The following is a 17,627-nucleotide window of genomic DNA, read 5'->3' as shown; positions in this document are numbered from 1 at the left end:
TTATCAGTCCTCTGAGTGAATAGAGTTCAAAGAAATTGTACATTTGAGGCGGTACATAGTAGAAACACTGATGTACAAGCAAAAGAGGTAAATCACTGAGCGACGACCCTGAGACAGGTAAAATGTGCAGTCTTCTCTACCGACTGCATCCTCTGACCAATACTCAGGAGCAGAGTGTGCACATTATCTACAAGTGATAGAAACTCCATCCTGTGCTGCCAGATTTCAGCATTGTCGTCCCTCTGAAAACCCCTGCCAGCTCTTAATATCTGCAATCTGGTTACCGCGTCTATGTTCCTTGGGAACTTATCCGGGACTATGTATGTGGTATTTTGCATTATGTATAAGAGATTTGGGTGGCTAAATTGTGGCCTTCCTCGTAGAGAAGGCGTTTTGTCAAGTGTGTCACTCTTCTAGGATGCGCTTCAAGTTTTCCCTGAAGAATGTTTCTAGTCGCAGTGTAGCAAAAATGCATTGATACCTAAACCCTTCCACTAGGCAGGCTCCACTCTGTCAGAGAAAACACAATAGATGTATTCTAGTTGATGCGCATCTCAGCATGATACGCTTCTCAGCATACGTGCCAAACTACTTGAGGATGTAGAGAACATGTGACAATTACAGCTGGACATTGTCGTCATAGAGCAAGATTACATATTCCCAGTCCGGATCCCATTTCAAGCCCCTAATCAAGGCGTCTCCTTGGATCCAGGTCTTTAGTAGCTCGATCGCTATTAGAAACCAAATCGGTGATAGTGGGCATCCCTGCCTGGTGCCCCTGCCAAGCCTGGAATCCCTTGATCATGCCCCATTAACCCGCACCCGGGCTAGCAGATCCATGAGAAGCAGCCTAAACTATTTAAAAAACAGACCACAAAGCACAGTGGGCTGCCCTCAAATATGGCCACTCCACCGAATCGAATGCCTTTTGGGCATCCAGCAATAGCCTTAACTCGGGTTCCCCTATTTGGTCCCTCCAGGCCAGACACCCGACCAGGCGCTGCAAGTTGTGTCTAATCGCTCTGTACGGCATGAAGCCTAATTGACTTGGGGCAACAACAATGTCTCTCGCCGTCATGAGTCTGGTTGCCAATACCTTAGCCACGATTGCTCTTTGTTTAATAGGGAGATTTTTCAATAAGAAGCTTAGTCTTCCCTCGGGTTCCTTCCCTTATGAATGAGATGACATCTGCCTTCTTGAGGTCTCTGGGCAAGATACCTTCCTTCATTGCCTCACTGAACATGGCCTTCAGGGGGCCACTATTCGAGACTTCACTCCCCTGTAAAACTATGGTGGGAACAGATACTGGTCAGGGGCCCTCCGATGCTTGAGTTGAGTCTTGTATCTTGTAATGTCCACCTTAAGTATTTCACTCTTTTCCACCTCCAGCCAGGGACTGGGAAGCTCTATGATAAAAGTTCCCAGTAATTGGAGCTATCGGGTCCCCCCTCAGTTCTGCCTTGCAGGCCTCCCAGACAATCATGTTGGGGTTGACCGTCCCAACGTTTCCCACAAAATAGTGCTAGTGGCTTGCATTATCAGACCTCACGTCGCCCTGAATATCAGCTCCCAGGGTCCAATCTCAACCCAGTTCGATTTGGGTACCCTACTCTGTGGGAGGCACCTGCCGTGGGGTATATCGGCACTCAGAGGGAATGGTCCAATATACCCCACGGCAGGTATTCCGTGCCCCCAAAACCTCCCGACTGATGGTGCGGTACTAAAAGATAGTCAACCAGGCCGGTCGGCTCCAAGAAGTCCCCGTGGGGTGTACCCGCCCTCTGGGGAATACCAGAACTGGCCAGTCAGTCAAGGTCCCCTTGTAGTGTTAAATTGAGGTCCTGCCCCCACCAGCATCAGGGCTGTTTATTATCCAATTTCTGAGTTTCACTAGCCCCTCCCACTGTGGATCCAGGGCGCAGTACCAGAAGGACTCAGCCAAACTTATGCCATTCCATCTACAGGTTACGACTGTAGCAGGCCCGCTAGTCAACCTGCAGAGGCAAGGGGTTTCGCTCCAGAATACCCACCCCCCTCAATCCTCTAGGGAAGCCCACATTAACCAAACGTCTATAATGGCCACTGGTGAGAAAGCCACAGTTGTTCCCTTCCAGATGTGTCTCCTGCAGCAAAATCATGTCGAATTCACTTTTATTTGGTCACTATTCCCTGTTTCAGCTTGCTCCCCTGTACATTAACATGCCAAGAAAATATTTTAGGGCAAGTCCACCTCCCCGCCCCACAAACACCATTATAGTGTGCCAAATGATCCGCCATTCCAAGTCTTCGGGTGCTGTCCTACACTACGTACTCAATAGGCTTGGTGATGGATATATTTGACTCCAGCTGCAAATCCCCCCCCCACACTCCCCTTTCGACCCCCTCTTCCCTACATCCTCCCGCTGCTGGCTTAGAACTGCCTGCCTCCCCAACTGCTGAGGTGTGTTGCCCCTTTACTTCAAACATGTGTCTTGTGGAACAATAACAACCCTAATAGGGAGCTGGGTTGTGACTCGCTTGGCCCTGCAGAAATGTTTGTGGGTCTCCTGAATGTAGCCCCTAGGAACCCCAGACCCTCCCAGTGCCTGGACCACCTGGGAACCCCAGACCCTCCCAGTGCCTGGACCACCTGGGAACCCCAGACCCTCCCAGTGCCTGGTCCACCTGGGAACCCCAGACCCTCCCAGTGCCTGGACCACCTGGGAACCCCTGTCCCTCCCAGTGCCTGGTCCACCTAGGAACCACAGACCCTCCCAGTGCCTGGTCCACCTGGGAACCCCAGACCCTCCCAGTGCCTGGTCCACCTGGAAACCCCAGACCCTCCCAGTGCCTGGACCACCTGGGAACCCCAGACCCTCCCAGTGCCTGGACCACCTGGGAACCCCAGACCCTCCCAGTGCCTGGTCCACCTAGGAACCACAGACCCTCCCAGTGCCTGGTCCACCTGGGAACCCCAGACCCTCCCAGTGCCTGGACCACCTGGGAACCCCAGACCCTCCCAGTGCCTGGTCCACCTAGGAACCACAGACCCTCCCAGTGCCTGGTCCACCTGGGAACCCCAGACCCTCCCAGTGCCTGGACCACCTGGGAACCCCAGACCCTCCCATTGCCTGGTCCACCTGGGAACCCCAGACCCTCCCAGTGCCTGGTCCACCTGGGAACCCCAGACCCTCCCAGTGCCTGGTTCACCTGGGAACCCCAGACCCTCCCAGTGCCTGGTCCACCTGGGAACCCCAGACCCTCCCAGTGCCTGGACCACCTGGGAACCCCAGACCCTCCCAGTGCCTGGACCACCTGGGAACCCCAGACCCTCCCAGTGCCTGGTCCACCTGGGAACCCCAGACCCGCCTGGTCCACCTGGGAACCCCAGACCCTCCCAGTGCCTGGTCCACCTGGGAACCCCAGACCCTCCCAGTGCCTGGTCCACCTGGGAACCCCAGACCCTCCCAGTGCCTGGACCACCTGGGAACCCCAGACCCTCCCAGTGCCTGGTCCACCTGGGAACCCCAGACCCGCCTGGTCCACCTGGGAACCCCAGACCCTCCCAGTGCCTGGTCCACCTGGGAACCCCAGACCCTCCCAGTGCCTGGTCCACCTGGGAACCCCAGACCCTCCCAGTGCCTGGACCACCTGGGAACCCCAGACCCTCCCAGTGCCTGGTCCACCTGGGAACCCCAGACCCGCCTGGTCCACCTGGGAACCCCAGACCCTCCCAGTGCCTGGTCCACCTGGGAACCCCAGACCCGCCTGGTCCACCTGGGAACCCCAGACCCTCCCAGTGCCTGGTCCACCTGGGAACCCCAGACCCTCCCAGTGCCTGGTCCACCTGGGAACCCCAGACCCTCCCAGTGCCTGGACCACCTGGTCCACCTGCCAGGCGCTGTCCTGTGCTCCTTGTTTAATTACCTCATCAACTGTCATCGGCGTAACCACAAGAAGTGCAGATGCCCCTTCTGAAGCTCCGTGGGATGCCGATCCATCCTCTGCGTCCTCAGACTCCGCTGCCAGAAACTTCCACCTGTTGACCATCTCCAGCGTTTGCCTTCGTTGTAGGGTCTTCGCCACTCTAGCATCCTCCAGTTCATCTTGATCTTTTGCGGGGCCGACTCGTAGGTGTTTTACTTCTTCTTTGGGAATAGGCATGGGCCCCAGCCTCTGCGGCCACCAAGCTGGACCCCAGATGGGAGGGGACTTCCCTATGACCATAACCTCAGTGTTGCTGCCGTTCAGTTTCAGGCAGTTGTTTGTCATCTAAGATGCGAGGTCTTTTTAACAAGAGGAGAGCTGGGTGGCTGGCTCGTCTGAGTCGTGGGCTAGAGGGACAACAAGCTGCCTGTCATCCGCGTAGGACACAGCGGTGACATTGTGTGTATCCACAATCTCTGCTAGGGGCCGATGTAGAGGTTAAAAAGGGTAGGACTAAGAATTACGCCCTGTGGGACCCCTTATTGGGAGCGGCATGTTTGTGGACATATGTGGGGGCTGTGCAACCTGAAAGCTAGGATCCCGCCCCCTGCATGCCAGATCAATTTATACTTTAGGAGACATATCCTTGAATTTAATCAAAGTGGCATAGCAGTCAATTAAATCTATTTTATGCCCATTAATGGGGACTGCTTTCACATGTGGTTCTAAGAGCCTTTCAGCCTTTCCTCTGAACGGGCAATCCAGAAGGGCTTGAATGATGAGGGTAAAGGGAACCTGGGTCTCTGGGCTCCCTCGCAGGACGAGGTGTGAGCGACTGCCCACAGATGGACTGGTCTCGGGATCCCTCCCAGGACACAGGTGTGAGTGACTGCCCACAGATGGACTGGTCTCGGGGATCCCTCGCAGGACAGAGGTGTGAGTAACTGCCCAGAGATGGACTGGTCTCGGGGATCCCTCGCAGGACAGAGGTGTGAGTAACTGCCCAGAGATGGACTGGTCTCGGGGATCCCTCGCAGGACAGAGGTGTGAGTAACTGCCCAGAGATGGACTGGTCTCGGGGATCCCTCGCAGGACAGAGGTGTGAGTAACTGCCCAGAGATGGACTGGTCTCGGGGATCCCTCGCAGGACAGAGGTGTGAGTAACTGCCCAGAGATGGACTGGTCTCGGGGATCCCTCGCAGGACAGAGGTGTGAGTAACTGCCCACAGATGGACTGGTCTCAAGGATCCCTCGCAGGACAGAGGTGTGAGTAACTGCCCACAGATGGACTGGTCTCAAGGATCCCTCGCAGGACAGAGGCGTGAGTGACTGCCCACAGATGGACTGGTCTCGGGGATCCCTCGCAGGACAGAGGTGTGAGTGACTGCCCAGAGATGGACTGGTCTCGGGGATCCCTCGCAGGACAGAGGTGTGAGTGACTGCCCAGAGATGGACTGGTCTCAAGGATCTCTCGCAGGACAGAGGCGTGAGTGACTGCCCACAGATGGACTGTCTCGGGGATCCCTCGCAGGACAGAGGTGTGAGTGACTGCCCAGAGATGGACTGGTCTCAGGGATCCCTCGCAGTACAGAGGTGTGAGTGACTGCCCACAGATGGACTGGTCTCGGGGATCCCTCGCAGGACAGAGGTGTGAGTGACTGCCCAGAGATGGACTGGTCTCAGGGATCCCTCGCAGTACAGAGGTGTGAGTGACTGCCCACAGATGGACTGGTCTCGGGGATCCCTCGCAGGACAGAGGTGTGAGTGACTGCCCAGAGATGGACTGGTCTCGGGGATCCCTCGCAGGACAGAGGCGTGAGTGACTGCCCACAGATGGACTGGTCTCAGGGATCCCTCTCAGGACAGAGGTGTGAGTGACTGTCCACAGATGGACTGGTCTCAGGGATCCCTCTCAGGACAGAGGTGTGAGTGACTGCTCACAGATGGACTGGTCTCGGGGATCCCTCTCAGGACATAGGTGTGAGTGACTGCCCAGAGATGGACTGGTCTCAGGGATCCCTCTCAGGACAGAGGTGTGAGTGACTGCCCACAGATGGACTGGTTTTAGGGATCCCTCTCAGGACAGAGGTGTGAGTGACTGCTCACAGATGGACTGGTCTCGGGGATCCCTCTCAGGACATAGGTGTGAGTGACTGCCCAGAGATGGACTGGTCTCGGGGATCCCTCCCTGGACAGAGGTGTGAGCGACTCACTCCAGGTGGACAGTCTCGACACCCCCCTGTCAGGCTAGAGCCCGCCAGGTAATAGGGCAGAGACGTGACTGCCCACAGATGGGCTGGTCTCGGGATCCCTCTCAGGACAGAGGTGTGAGCGACTCACTCCAGGTGGACTGTCTCTGGCCTCCCTCTTAAGTCAGAAACTGCCAGGTAACAAGGCAGAGGTGAAACTGCCTCCCTGTACATGGACTGGGCTCTGGACGCCCACTCAGGCCAGAGCCGGGAGGATTAACAAAGGGCAATGAGAAGGCAGACAGATTACATTCCAGAGGGGTCAGAAGACTATGCTGCCCTCCCATTGGTACACTTGGGGTGTCATCTGTTACTATCATGACTGGATTCTTTCAATATGCAAATGATGCACACACCTGGGAATGGCCAATGCTCCCCTCTTCTCTCTGGACAGTGACCCCTGCATCGGACGGGTCATCTCTCCTCTAGTCTTGTCCCAGCATTGTGTGGGATGAGATGGTTTGCTTTGGGAGAAAGGTGAGGGGCGTTTGACACCAGTTACTATAAAGTTTACCTGAACAGGACTGGCTGCTACCACCTACATTCACATCTGCTCTTTGTCTCTTTCAGGCCTGAGAAGGAAGTTGTTCCAGCTCAAAATGGTGAGTTTCTAGCTGGTAAACCTAAATGCTTGAGGCAATTGGAGAAGGGGCTCCCCTCTGGCCTCCCACACTTCTCTTTCCCTTCTTGCACCTCTGTTTCCCATCTTCTTCAAAAATGTTCCTTCCCCTATTTTACCCTCCAATCTTCCCTCCCCCTCCTTTCTCTTTCATTACATTGTCAGTTGATTATCTCTGCTTTCCTTCACTTCAATCTGTAACCCTGCTCTCCATTGCCATCTTCTCCCTTTCCTTCATCCCTTCCTTCCTTCCTTATTCTCTGCCTTCCTGCCCTCTTCCCCCTCTCCTCCTATACCTATGTTCCTCCTTTACCCTCTCTCATTTTACCCCTTCTTCCTTCCCCCCTTTCCTCCTTAACCTCTTTCTTCCTTACCCCATCTCTTCCTTACTCCCTTTCTTCTTTACCCCTTTCCTCTTTGCCCCCTTTCCTCTTTGCCCCCTTTCCTCTTTGCCCCCTTTCCTCTTTGCCCCCTTTCCTCTTTGCCCCCTTTCCTCTTTGCCCCCTTTCCTCTTTGCCCCCTTTCCTCTTTGCCCCCTTTCCTCTTTGCCCCCTTTCCTCTTGACACCTTACCCTCTGTCCCTTCCCTCAGTCCCTTCCCTCTACTCTGCCCTCCTTCTCCGCTCCTCCCCACCCTTTCCAGCAGCCCTCACTGGCTGAATAAATTGTTCATCACACTTTAGCCCCCCAGGAAGATGGCCGCCCCCCAGAGTCAGGCCAGGTGAACACTACTTGAAGGATTTCACAGCTAACGCCTTAGGCAGTATGTGCCTCTGGGGTGTGGGAGAGCTGAAGAGGGGAGATACTTTGTGATTTCATTCCCTGAGAGAAAGGAGTCTGTGTTTTAAGGGCCAGTATTGAGGCTTTTCTATAGCACTTTCCTACCACTTCACAAAGCCTCGAAGCACATTATGGCTGCTTGAATAAGTAGCTGCTCTGGTCTTTGTGCAGTTTCCTGGAGTTATGTAGTAAGTGCCACGCCGGGTGCTCAGCATCTGTGGCTATGTCCCCAACCGTGCTAAAGTAGGGGGCTCTGCAGACTTTCATTCCCGACTCTACTCTTGCCCCATTCTGTCCCCACCCTTCTACCCTTTCTCCTCTTTACCTTTCTCCTCCTGGCTCTATCCTCTTGAGCATATATTTCTTTTCTATCATCTCACAATCCTTTTCCCTCTTTCAGCTCTCTTTTCTTCTCTCGCTTACTCACTCTAGTGTTCATGCATTCGCTGCTATCTCCTGTCCCATGCTGCTCCTTCTCTTCGGTCTCTCTGCTCACCTGCTCCCTTATATTCTTCCCACCCTTCTGCTCTAACTCCTCATTATCTTTCTCCTAGCTTTTATTCTCCAGCTCTTTCAAATCAGTCTCTTCTAATATCTTTTCTCCTGTTTTCTGTTTTTTCTCTTGTCTTCTGTTTTTTTCTCCTTTATTCTCCATGTCCTTTCATCTCTCTTCTCCACGCCCTTTCTACTCTCTCTTCCGTGTTACCGTGTTCTCTCTTCTCATGTCCTTTTTCCTTTCTTCTGTTTTTTTTCTCTTCTTTTCTGCATTTTCTCTCTTCTCCATTTCTTTTCTCCTACTCGCACTAACTCTGGTGCATTCTCTGCTGTTTCCTGCCTGACACTTTTTGCTCTCATTTCTTTTTCTTCTGTCCCAAGCTGTCTCTTCTGTTCTCCCTCTCTCTTCTGGCTTACTCCCTTTTATTCTTTCCTTCTTCTTCCCCCACTCTTTTCGCTCTCTTCTTAACTTTCTCTCCTTGCTATTTCTGACTGCTCTTTCGTTACATCCTCTCTTTTCTCAATGTCCTTTCTGCTATCTTCTCCGTGTACTTTCCTCACTTTAATCCCTATCTTTTACCTGCTCAAACTGTCTCTGCTCTTTCCTGTCTGACACTTTTTGCGATAATTTCTTTTTCTTCTGCCGTAAGCTGAGTCCCTTCTGTTCTCACTCTCTCTGCTAGGTTACTCCTCCTATTCTTTCCTTCTCTCTTCTTCTGTCTGTTCCCCTCTCTCTTCTCCATGGCCTTTCCTCACTTTAATCCCTATGGTTTACCTGCTGAGACTCTCTGCTGCATTCTCTGCTCTTTCCTTCCTGACACTTTTTACTCTTATGCTCTTTTTACTCCCATGCTCTTGTTACTCCCATGCTCTTTTTACTCCCATGCTCTTGTTACTCCCATACTCTTGTTACTCCCATGCTCTTTTTACTCCCATGCTCTTGTTACTCCCATGCTCTTGTTACTCCCATGCTCTTGTTACTCCCATGCTCTTGTTACTCCTGTTACTCCCATGCTCTTGTTACTCCCGTGCTCTTGTTACTCCCGTGCTCTTGTTACTCCCGTGCTCTTGTTACTCCCGTGCTCTTGTTACTCCCATGCTCTTGTTACTCCCATGCTCTTGTTACTCCCATGCTCTTGTTACTCCCATGCTCTTTGCATGCTCTTGATACTCCCATGCTCTTGTTACTCCCATGCTCTTGTTACTCCCATGCTCTTTTTACTCCCATGCTCTTGTTACTCCCATGCTCTTTTTACTCCCATGCTCTTGTTACTCCCATGCTCTTTTTACTCCCATGCTCTTGTTACTCCCATGCTCTTGTTACTCCCATGCTCTTTTTACTCCCGTGCTCTTGTTACTCCCATGCTCTTTTTACTCCCATGCTCTTGTTACTCCCGTGCTCTTGTTACTCCCGTGCTCTTGTTACTCCCATGCTCTTTTTACTCCCATGCTCTTGTTACTCCCATGCTCTTGTTACTCCCATGCTCTTGTTACTCCCGTGCTCTTGTTACTCCCATGCTCTTGTTACTCCCATGCTCTTTTTACTCCCGTGCTCTTGTTACTCCCATGCTCTTTTTACTCCCATGCTCTTTTTACTCCCATGCTCTTGTTACTCCCATGCTCTTGTTACTCCCGTGCTCTTGTTACTCCCGTGCTCTTGTTACTCCCATGCTCTTTTTACTCCCATGCTCTTGTTACTCCCATGCTCTTTTTACTCCCATGCTCTTTTTACTCCCATGCTCTTGTTACTCCCATGCTCTTTTTACTCCCATGCTCTTTTTACTCCCATGCTCTTGTTACTCCCATGCTCTTTTTACTCCCATGCTCTTTTTACTCCCATGCTCTTTTGTTCCTCTGGGTTCATTCATGGTCCCGCGTGCTCTATTCCCTGGACCTTCATCCCCTGCTGCTATTTCCTCCCCACCCTCACTCTTTTATCTCTTTTCTCTTTAGATGTAGCTTTATTGGAAGCAGCAAAAACCAATGATGTTCAGAAGGTAATGGAACTTATACTTTTTTTTGTTGTTAAAACATTCTCTAACCGATGTTAACCTGTGTACATCTTTCAAGGACGTTCATACAATATAGGCAGGACCGAGAGCTTGTAAAACAGAGCATTTCACACAAATGCCACAAATTAACGATCTCCTTTTAAATGAAGGTGCCTGTGAAGTAAAAAGTGATTTAGCACTGGCCTACAACACCATGGACGGCTGACACTACTGGTTGGAAGTGGAAACCAATAGAAACCCTACAATTGAGCTTGACTTCAGAAGACAATCCCTAAACCCTTGGTCCTGTAGGTGTTTCATGGATGGATTGTGACACGTGCGATTCCTATGGTGGCAGCATTTGCCCCTTCTGTTCTGAGAGGAGCACTGCACCTAAATAGTTTCCTCCCCGGGTTGTACCAATGCTGCTGCATCAGGTTGCACTAATCCTTGTCCCACTGCACCATTGACCTCCGCCAATACCCCTCGAATGACAAGGTAAACCCCATTGCCTTGGCTGTCCTTACAGTCCAGTAATAAACCAGATCACAAGTCCTGAGGAGAGAAGAGCAGCCAGGTCTTCGATGACTGCACTACCTGGCAGGTCACCTGATTTAATAAGATTGCCCGCCTCAAATGATTAGCTGCCCCTTAATCATAAATATAAGAATATATACAGTTTGGATGAGAGACAAAATGCATAGAAAGAAAATTAGTAGTTTCAACACATAAAGACGGGGTTGTCAGTCAAATGTCTTGTTGTTAGCCGCTTTTATTTCATAAGCAACATCCAAAGCGTTTCGCCCATACAAGGGCTTCTTCAGGGCGGTGAGGACGTTTGTAATGGTCCAATCGTAAGCGGTTCTTAGAGAGCCCAGAAATATCTGAAGCCTTAAAAAGTGGGGGTTGCTTTCGACCCCTATGGAAGAACAGTCAGGGCTCAGTGTTGTTGAGCAGTTCAGTTAATCTTAGTGGAGCCGTGTATTTACGAGCCGTGTCCGGGATACATTCTGGCTGGTATGCACCAGGAGGAAAAAAAAAAAACAAAAAAAAGACTTAGAGCAAATGTCGAAAAAGGATACTTAAAAATTGACTAGGGGTAGCTCTTCCTCTGATCTGTGCTGACTGGCGTGGCAAGAAAAGATCATACATCAGCAAGCTGGGGTGTTGCCTATATAGGCATCACGCACATCACTTCTGGCGTGGACAACGCTGACGCCACCTACCAGCACGTAAGGGTGCTGCTCATGAAAAATTTCCGGATCCATTCTGAAGCCTGGGGATAATAACACGAGAAGGAATCTGCAGCTAACAAGAGTCACTCCCAGAATACCAGATAAGACGTTACCAAAGGTAAGTAACTTGTTCTTTAGTTCAGTATCCCATAGAGCCAAAGAGAAAATGAGTGTTTGTCTCCCTTAATGAAGGTAGTTATTTTGCCACACTACTTCCTTTGAAATGTTACTCAAGAGCTAGCCATAACACACCTTTGCAGTCAGTGCAATATTGCAGATCACATAATCTTTTCGCCGCTGCCTGTCTATATCTGCCCATGACGCCGCCACTATTCAGAGCTGAGACACGTTCTAAATCCTCTCTGATGCGGAGCTCCATGAGTTTCTAACTTTACTTCCGCAGTACGACGTGAGTTCTTTACTTCTTGTAGAGTTTAGCGTTTGGATTGAATCCATTCTTGGTGAACTAACATTCACTGTTAACTTCTGGAAGAATTGATGTCCGACACCTAAATAAGAAGGGATTTGAACACAGACGTGTTCGCTGAAGATTCTGCAAATATAGGCATGACCAGAAGAATATTTTTACTGAAAATAAGATTTTCCCAATGATTTGTAGCGACTCATGGAATGTAATGATGTGTAGTTGTGTGTTTCGATAAGTTGGTGGTTTGCGTCTTGCCCCATTTTACTTTGCAACACAAGTGGGTGCTGGCGGCACTGTTTCTATTTACATGGTGCGAAATAATGCGACTGTGCGATGATCCTTCTGCACCATTCTTCAGTGTTGTTATTGCACCAAAATCTTAGGGTAGCAGAAGTGACATTACATGCCATTGAAACTCGATGACATCATTAGTCAAGTTATTTTTTTAAACAATTTTATTGCCATTTACAATAACATACCAGTACCATCTAGTACAGTAGGAATTTACGGTGCATACATAGAGGTGCGGCAGGTTATATAAACTTTTAATATTACGTATAAACCTTGGAGACTGGTCTGTAGGAGTTACAGTGACTAATAAACAAACTGTACAATATCTCGCAACCATCGAAGTTATGGTGTGGTTATTCACTAAGTTCGGATACAGAATCCTCATGCGTTCCACGGTAGGTATTCCATTTTCCCCACACCCTTGTCCATTTTTTGGGGCACCCTCGGTGAGTGTAGACTGACTTCACCACCACCATTGCGGCGTCCATGTCGTTACACCACTGGTGAAGGATAGGAGTTTGCCGAGATCCCCAGCGTTGCGCTATATTCCGTTTCGCCAAAGTCATGCCTAGTATTACCCAGTCCTGAGCTGTATTATTTAAGTCTGTGGGCTCCCACACTTTGAGAAGGCAACGTTTTGGTTCCGGGAGAATCGTAACCGTCGTGACCTGCGAGAGCGTGCGCATCACCGCTCTCCAATAGTGCGCAATCTCTGGACAGAGCCAGAGGGTATGGAAGAGTGTACCTGACTCTCCACATTGCCTAAGACAAAGTGGTGTGTCTGTCGGTTTATTTTGTGTAACAGCGTCCGTGTATAGTACGAAAGATGTAATATTTTTAATTGCACCAACTTGAGCTTAGATGATATCGCTGCCTCCTTTGGGAACGCAAGCGGCTTGTTCCAGTCTGCTTCATCTAAGTCACCTAATTCCCATCTGGCCTTCAGCGCCGCAGTAGGGTCCGGACGGTTATTTATATTTTTCTATAGGTTTGGGAGATAGCCTCTTTTGTGAAGGTGATCTGTCAGGAGCCTGTCTTCTAGTGGTGAGGATTCTTCGAGCCATGTACTCTGTGGAATCAGTGACTGAAGTGCATGCCTGCTCTACATGGAACAAAATATTTCTGTCTTTGCCAATCCATAAGTAGCTTGTAAGTGGGCAAATGTGACCATTTCCCCTTTCTTCCATAGATTCCCAACCCTTGTTATTCCTATCAGGTCTCACTGTCGGAACCTTTGGTGTTGCGTAGTGTACCCAGTCTTTTCTTGTCCCACAATGGCATTGCTTGCGTTATTACACCCTCCCATCCCAGTGTCCGCTGTGCCTCAAACCAGACCTGGACCGTGTGCGCTGTCGGACCCGTCAGGTTGCTTATCCTGACCCTTTTGTATAGTGCTCCCATAATCCCGCAGTGTCCAGTAGGGGTCTGTCCATTCAATATGCTGGGTCTTCTTGGGGTCTGTGAAGCCATTGGTTCATGGCAACAACCTGGGAAGCCCAATAATATGCTTTGATGTTGGGAAGGGCAATGCCAACATCATTCCAACTTCTCGTAAGTTGCATGGCCATACGGGGAGTTTTTCCATCCCAGAGCAGACTGGTCACTTCTGCATTTATCGCTGTAAAGTATGCTGGGGTGGCTGTGAACTGTGTATTCTGTAGTGCATAAAGGAATCTGGGGAGCGCCATCATTTCAAAGAGTCAGAGTCTATCAATTCATTAGAACAGTAAATGTTGAACAAGCAATTAATCAAGTATAAAACAAAATGATATTATATACCACGGTGTGCTTGTGTCATTTAATCATTAGTTCAGCACAGTGTTTAACAAGAACCTGGTTCAATTCCACAGGTATCTAGATACACGGAGTATTCTTATGTACAGACAAAAAGAATTACAATTATTCAATTACGTCATTGAATCATAAATGCATCAATGGACAATGAGCAAGTTTGAGCGCGATATTCATGTAAATAATTGGTGTACAACGTTTGCCTTGTTTCTTTACGTGAAGCTCCAGAAATGGTATACTCTGATGAGACGTTTGTCCATTGATGCATTTATGATTCAATGACGTAATTGAATAATTGTAATTCTTTTTGTCTGTACATAAGAATACTCCGTGTATCTAGATACCTGTGGAATTGAACCAGGTTCTTGTTAAACACTGTGCTGAACTAATGATTAAATGACACAAGCACACCGTGGTATATAATATCATTTTGTTTTATACTTGATTAATTGCTTGTTCAACATTTACTGTTCTAATGAATTGATAGACTCTGACCATTGCTATTGTAACTAACTTCACTGACCCAGGTCAGAGGTTTCTTAGGGTGTACCCCATTGAAACTTACTATCATTTCAAAGAGAGCTGCCCTTCCCATCAACGTCAGTGATAGTGTGCGCCAATGTTTGACTTCGCCTCTAAATCTCATCAGGGGCTGTGTAAGATTTTGTGCGATAAAATGTGGTTTGTCGTGTGTTATGTACAGCCCTAGGTATTTAAAGCCACTGTCGGGTATTTGAAGTGTACGCCCCGTGGAAGTTGCGGCGGGGAGCTGCGTAATATATAAAGAAGTGATTTTGTCCAGTTTATGGTATATCCGGAGACCTGTCCTTATGCCGTACAGATGTCTAAAAGGCAATTACTTGAATGCGCCGGGGATGCCAAATTAAGTAGTATATCGTCTGCATAGAGCGAAATTCGATCTTCCCAACCCATTGTCCATTTCAACCCATGTATCACCTCATCTTGTCGTATCCATGCGGCCAGGGGCTCCAAAACTAGCGCAAAATGGAGAGGTGATAGTGGGCAACCCTGCCTTGTCCCCCTTCCCAACGGAAAGTCTGTCGATATATGCCTGTTTACTACGACCTGTACCAATGGTTGCATTAGGCAAGTTTAAACCCTGGCGACAGTCAAGTGGGAACTTGCAAATCGTCTTTAGTAAAGACGAGGTGAGCGCACTTCGCTCCAGACATTCGCATGGCTTCCAAGGCTCAGCTGTCCGTCCCTTAGAATCCACAGTGAATTGCCTTGAGGACACTCACTGCCTCTCTTTGCCATCCAGCAGTCTGATAGACATGAACTTCCACCTGAACATTAGTGTGTTTTGTGCGCTCACGCCTGTACCACTTACTACTTTGCCTATGCTCGACCCACTCGCTGGCATCAGTGACCACAACTGATCTCTTTCCCGGTCTGCATTTGTCGCTCGTTGAGCTCTGGAGGTTGATGAAGGCCCATCAGGGCCTCTGCTTCTGTCACTTCTGCCTTGCTGCACATGGTCGGGTTGACCTGTTGTGTCAGTTGCCTTGCAGTGACTTCCCTATCATCATCCAACTCTGCATCTGTGCTTCCGTCTCTGGCCTCTGACCTCTCTGGTCGCCTCTTGGTGTTCTTGCCCACCAGTGTCACTTGTACCATTGTATAATATTAATTATTGATATTTCAACGCGATGTGCCTATCATCACTGACCCAGCCAAGAAAACCCTCAAACTCCTTCCTTTCTTATTCTTTAGTTCCAGGAGGCGCACGAAGCTGGAGGGAACCTGATGATGAGGGACTCTTCGGGCCGAACCCTTCTGCACCATGCAGTGAACTCTGGGAGCAAAGACATCGTCAAGTACATTCTTGGCAAGGGTAAGCCGCACTGCAGAGCACCCAAGGGTGCAGAGGTTCTGGTGATGGTGGAGCTCAGGTAATAAGAGGTTAAGCTGTGCAGAGCACCCAAGGGTGCAGAGGTTCTGGTGATGGTGGAGCTCAGGTAATAAGAGGTTAAGCTGTGCAGAGCACCCAAGGGTGCAGAGGTTCTCGTGATGGTGGAGCTCAGGTGACAAGAGGTTAAGCTGTGCAGAGCACCCAAGGGTGCAGAGGTTCTGGTGATGGTGGAGCTCAGGTGAGAAGAGGTTAAGCTGTGCAGAGCACCCAAGGGTGCAGAGGTTCTGGTGATGGTGGAGCTCAGGTAAGCTGTGCAGAGCACCCAAGGGTGCAGAGGTTCTGGTGATGGTGGAGCTCAGGTGAGAAGAGGTTAAGCTGTGCAGAGCACCCAAGGGTGCAGAGGTTCTGGTGATGGTGGAGCTCAGGTAATAAGAGGTTAAGCTGTGCAGAGCACCCAAGGGTGCAGAGGTTCTGGTGATGGTGGAGCTCAGGTAATAAGAGGTTAAGCTGTGCAGAGCACCCAAGGGTGCAGAGGTTCTGGTGATGGTGGAGCTCAGGTGAGAAGAGGTTAAGCTGTGCAGAGCACCCATGGGTGCAGAGGTTCTGATGATGGTGGAGCTCAGGTAATAAGAGGTTAAGCTGTGCAGAGCACCCAAGGGTGCAGAGGTTCTGGTGATGGTGGAGCTCAGGTAATAAGAGGTTAAGCTGTGCAGAGCACCCAAGGGTGCAGAGGTTCTGGTGATGGTGGAGCTCAGGTAATAAGAGGTTAAGCTGTGCAGAGCACCCAAGGGTGCAGAGGTTCTGGTGATGGTGGAGCTCAGGTAATAAGAGGTTAAGCTGTGCAGAGCACCCAAAGGTGCAGAGGTTCTGGTGATGGTGGAGCTCAGGTGAGAAGAGGTTAAGCTGTGCAGAGCACCCAAGGGTGCAGAGGTTCTGGTGATGGTGGAGCTCAGGTGAGAAGAGGTTAAGCTGTGCAGAGCACCCAAGGGTGCAGAGGTTCTGGTGATGGTGGAGCTCAGGTGAGAAGAGGTTAAGCTGTGCAGAGCACCCAAGGGTGCAGAGGTTCTGGTGATGGTGGAGCTCAGGTAATAAGAGGTTAAGCTGTGCAGAGCACCCAAGGGTGCAGAGGTTCTGGTGATGGTGGAGCTCAGGTAATAAGAGGTTAAGCTGTGCAGAGCACCCAAGGGTGCAGAGGTTCTGGTGATGGTGGAGCTCAGGTAATAAGAGGTTAAGCTGTGCAGAGCACCCAAGGGTGCAGAGGTTCTGGTGATGGTGGAGCTCAGGTAATAAGAGGTTAAGCTGTGCAGAGCACCCAAGGGTGCAGAGGTTCTGGTGATGGTGGAGCTCAGGTGACAAGAGGTTAAGCTGTGCAGAGCACCCAAGGGTGCAGAGGTTCTAGTGATGGTGGAGCTCAGGTGGCAAGAGGTTAAGCTGTGCAGAGCACCCAAGGGTGCAGAGGTTCTAGTGATGGTGGAGCTCAGGTGGCAAGAGGTTAAGCTGTGCAGAGCACCCAAGGGTGCAGAGGTTCTAGTGATGGTGGAGCTCAGGTGGCAAGAGGTTAAGCTGTGCAGAGCACCCAAGGGTGCAGAGGTTCTGGTGATGGTGGAGCTCAGAAGGCAAGAGGTTAAGCTGTGCAGAGCACCCAAGGGTGCAGAGGTTCTGGTGATGGTGGAGCTCAGGTGAGAAGAGGTTAAGCTGTGCAGAGCACCCAAGGGTGCAGAGGTTCTAGTGATGGTGGAGCTCAGGTAATAAGAGGTTAAGCTGTGCAGAGCACCCAAGGGTGCAGAGGTTCTGGTGATGGTGGAGCTCAGGTGAGAAGAGGTTAAGCTGTGCAGAGCACCCAAGGGTGCAGAGGTTCTCGTGATGGTGGAGCTCAGGTAATAAGAGGTTAAGCTGTGCAGAGCACCCAAGGGTGCAGAGGTTCTGGTGATGGTGGAGCTCAGGTAATAAGAGGTTAAGCTGTGCAGAGC

At 50.3% G+C, this 17,627-nt stretch overlaps 1 protein-coding gene across 13 annotated transcripts in view; it reads left to right on the top strand.

Moving 5' to 3' along the window:
- Positions 1–17,627, top strand: part of DGKZ (diacylglycerol kinase zeta) — a 502,570-nt gene that overhangs the window by 365,875 nt on the left and 119,068 nt on the right. For all 13 annotated transcript variants that reach the window (XM_086949968.1, XM_086949967.1, XM_086949970.1 and 10 more), the window contains 3 exons: positions 6,727–6,758; positions 10,003–10,046; positions 15,519–15,639. In XM_086949968.1, the coding sequence (XP_086806094.1) occupies positions 6,727–6,758; positions 10,003–10,046; positions 15,519–15,639 (197 nt within the window). The remainder of the gene's footprint in view (positions 1–6,726; positions 6,759–10,002; positions 10,047–15,518; positions 15,640–17,627) is intronic.

Source organism: Lissotriton vulgaris, unplaced genomic scaffold (assembly GCF_964263255.1).
Source record: "Lissotriton vulgaris unplaced genomic scaffold, aLisVul1.2 SCAFFOLD_741, whole genome shotgun sequence".
Lineage (NCBI taxonomy): Eukaryota > Metazoa > Chordata > Amphibia > Caudata > Salamandridae > Lissotriton > Lissotriton vulgaris.
This window is presented reverse-complemented; position numbering and strand designations above follow the sequence as displayed.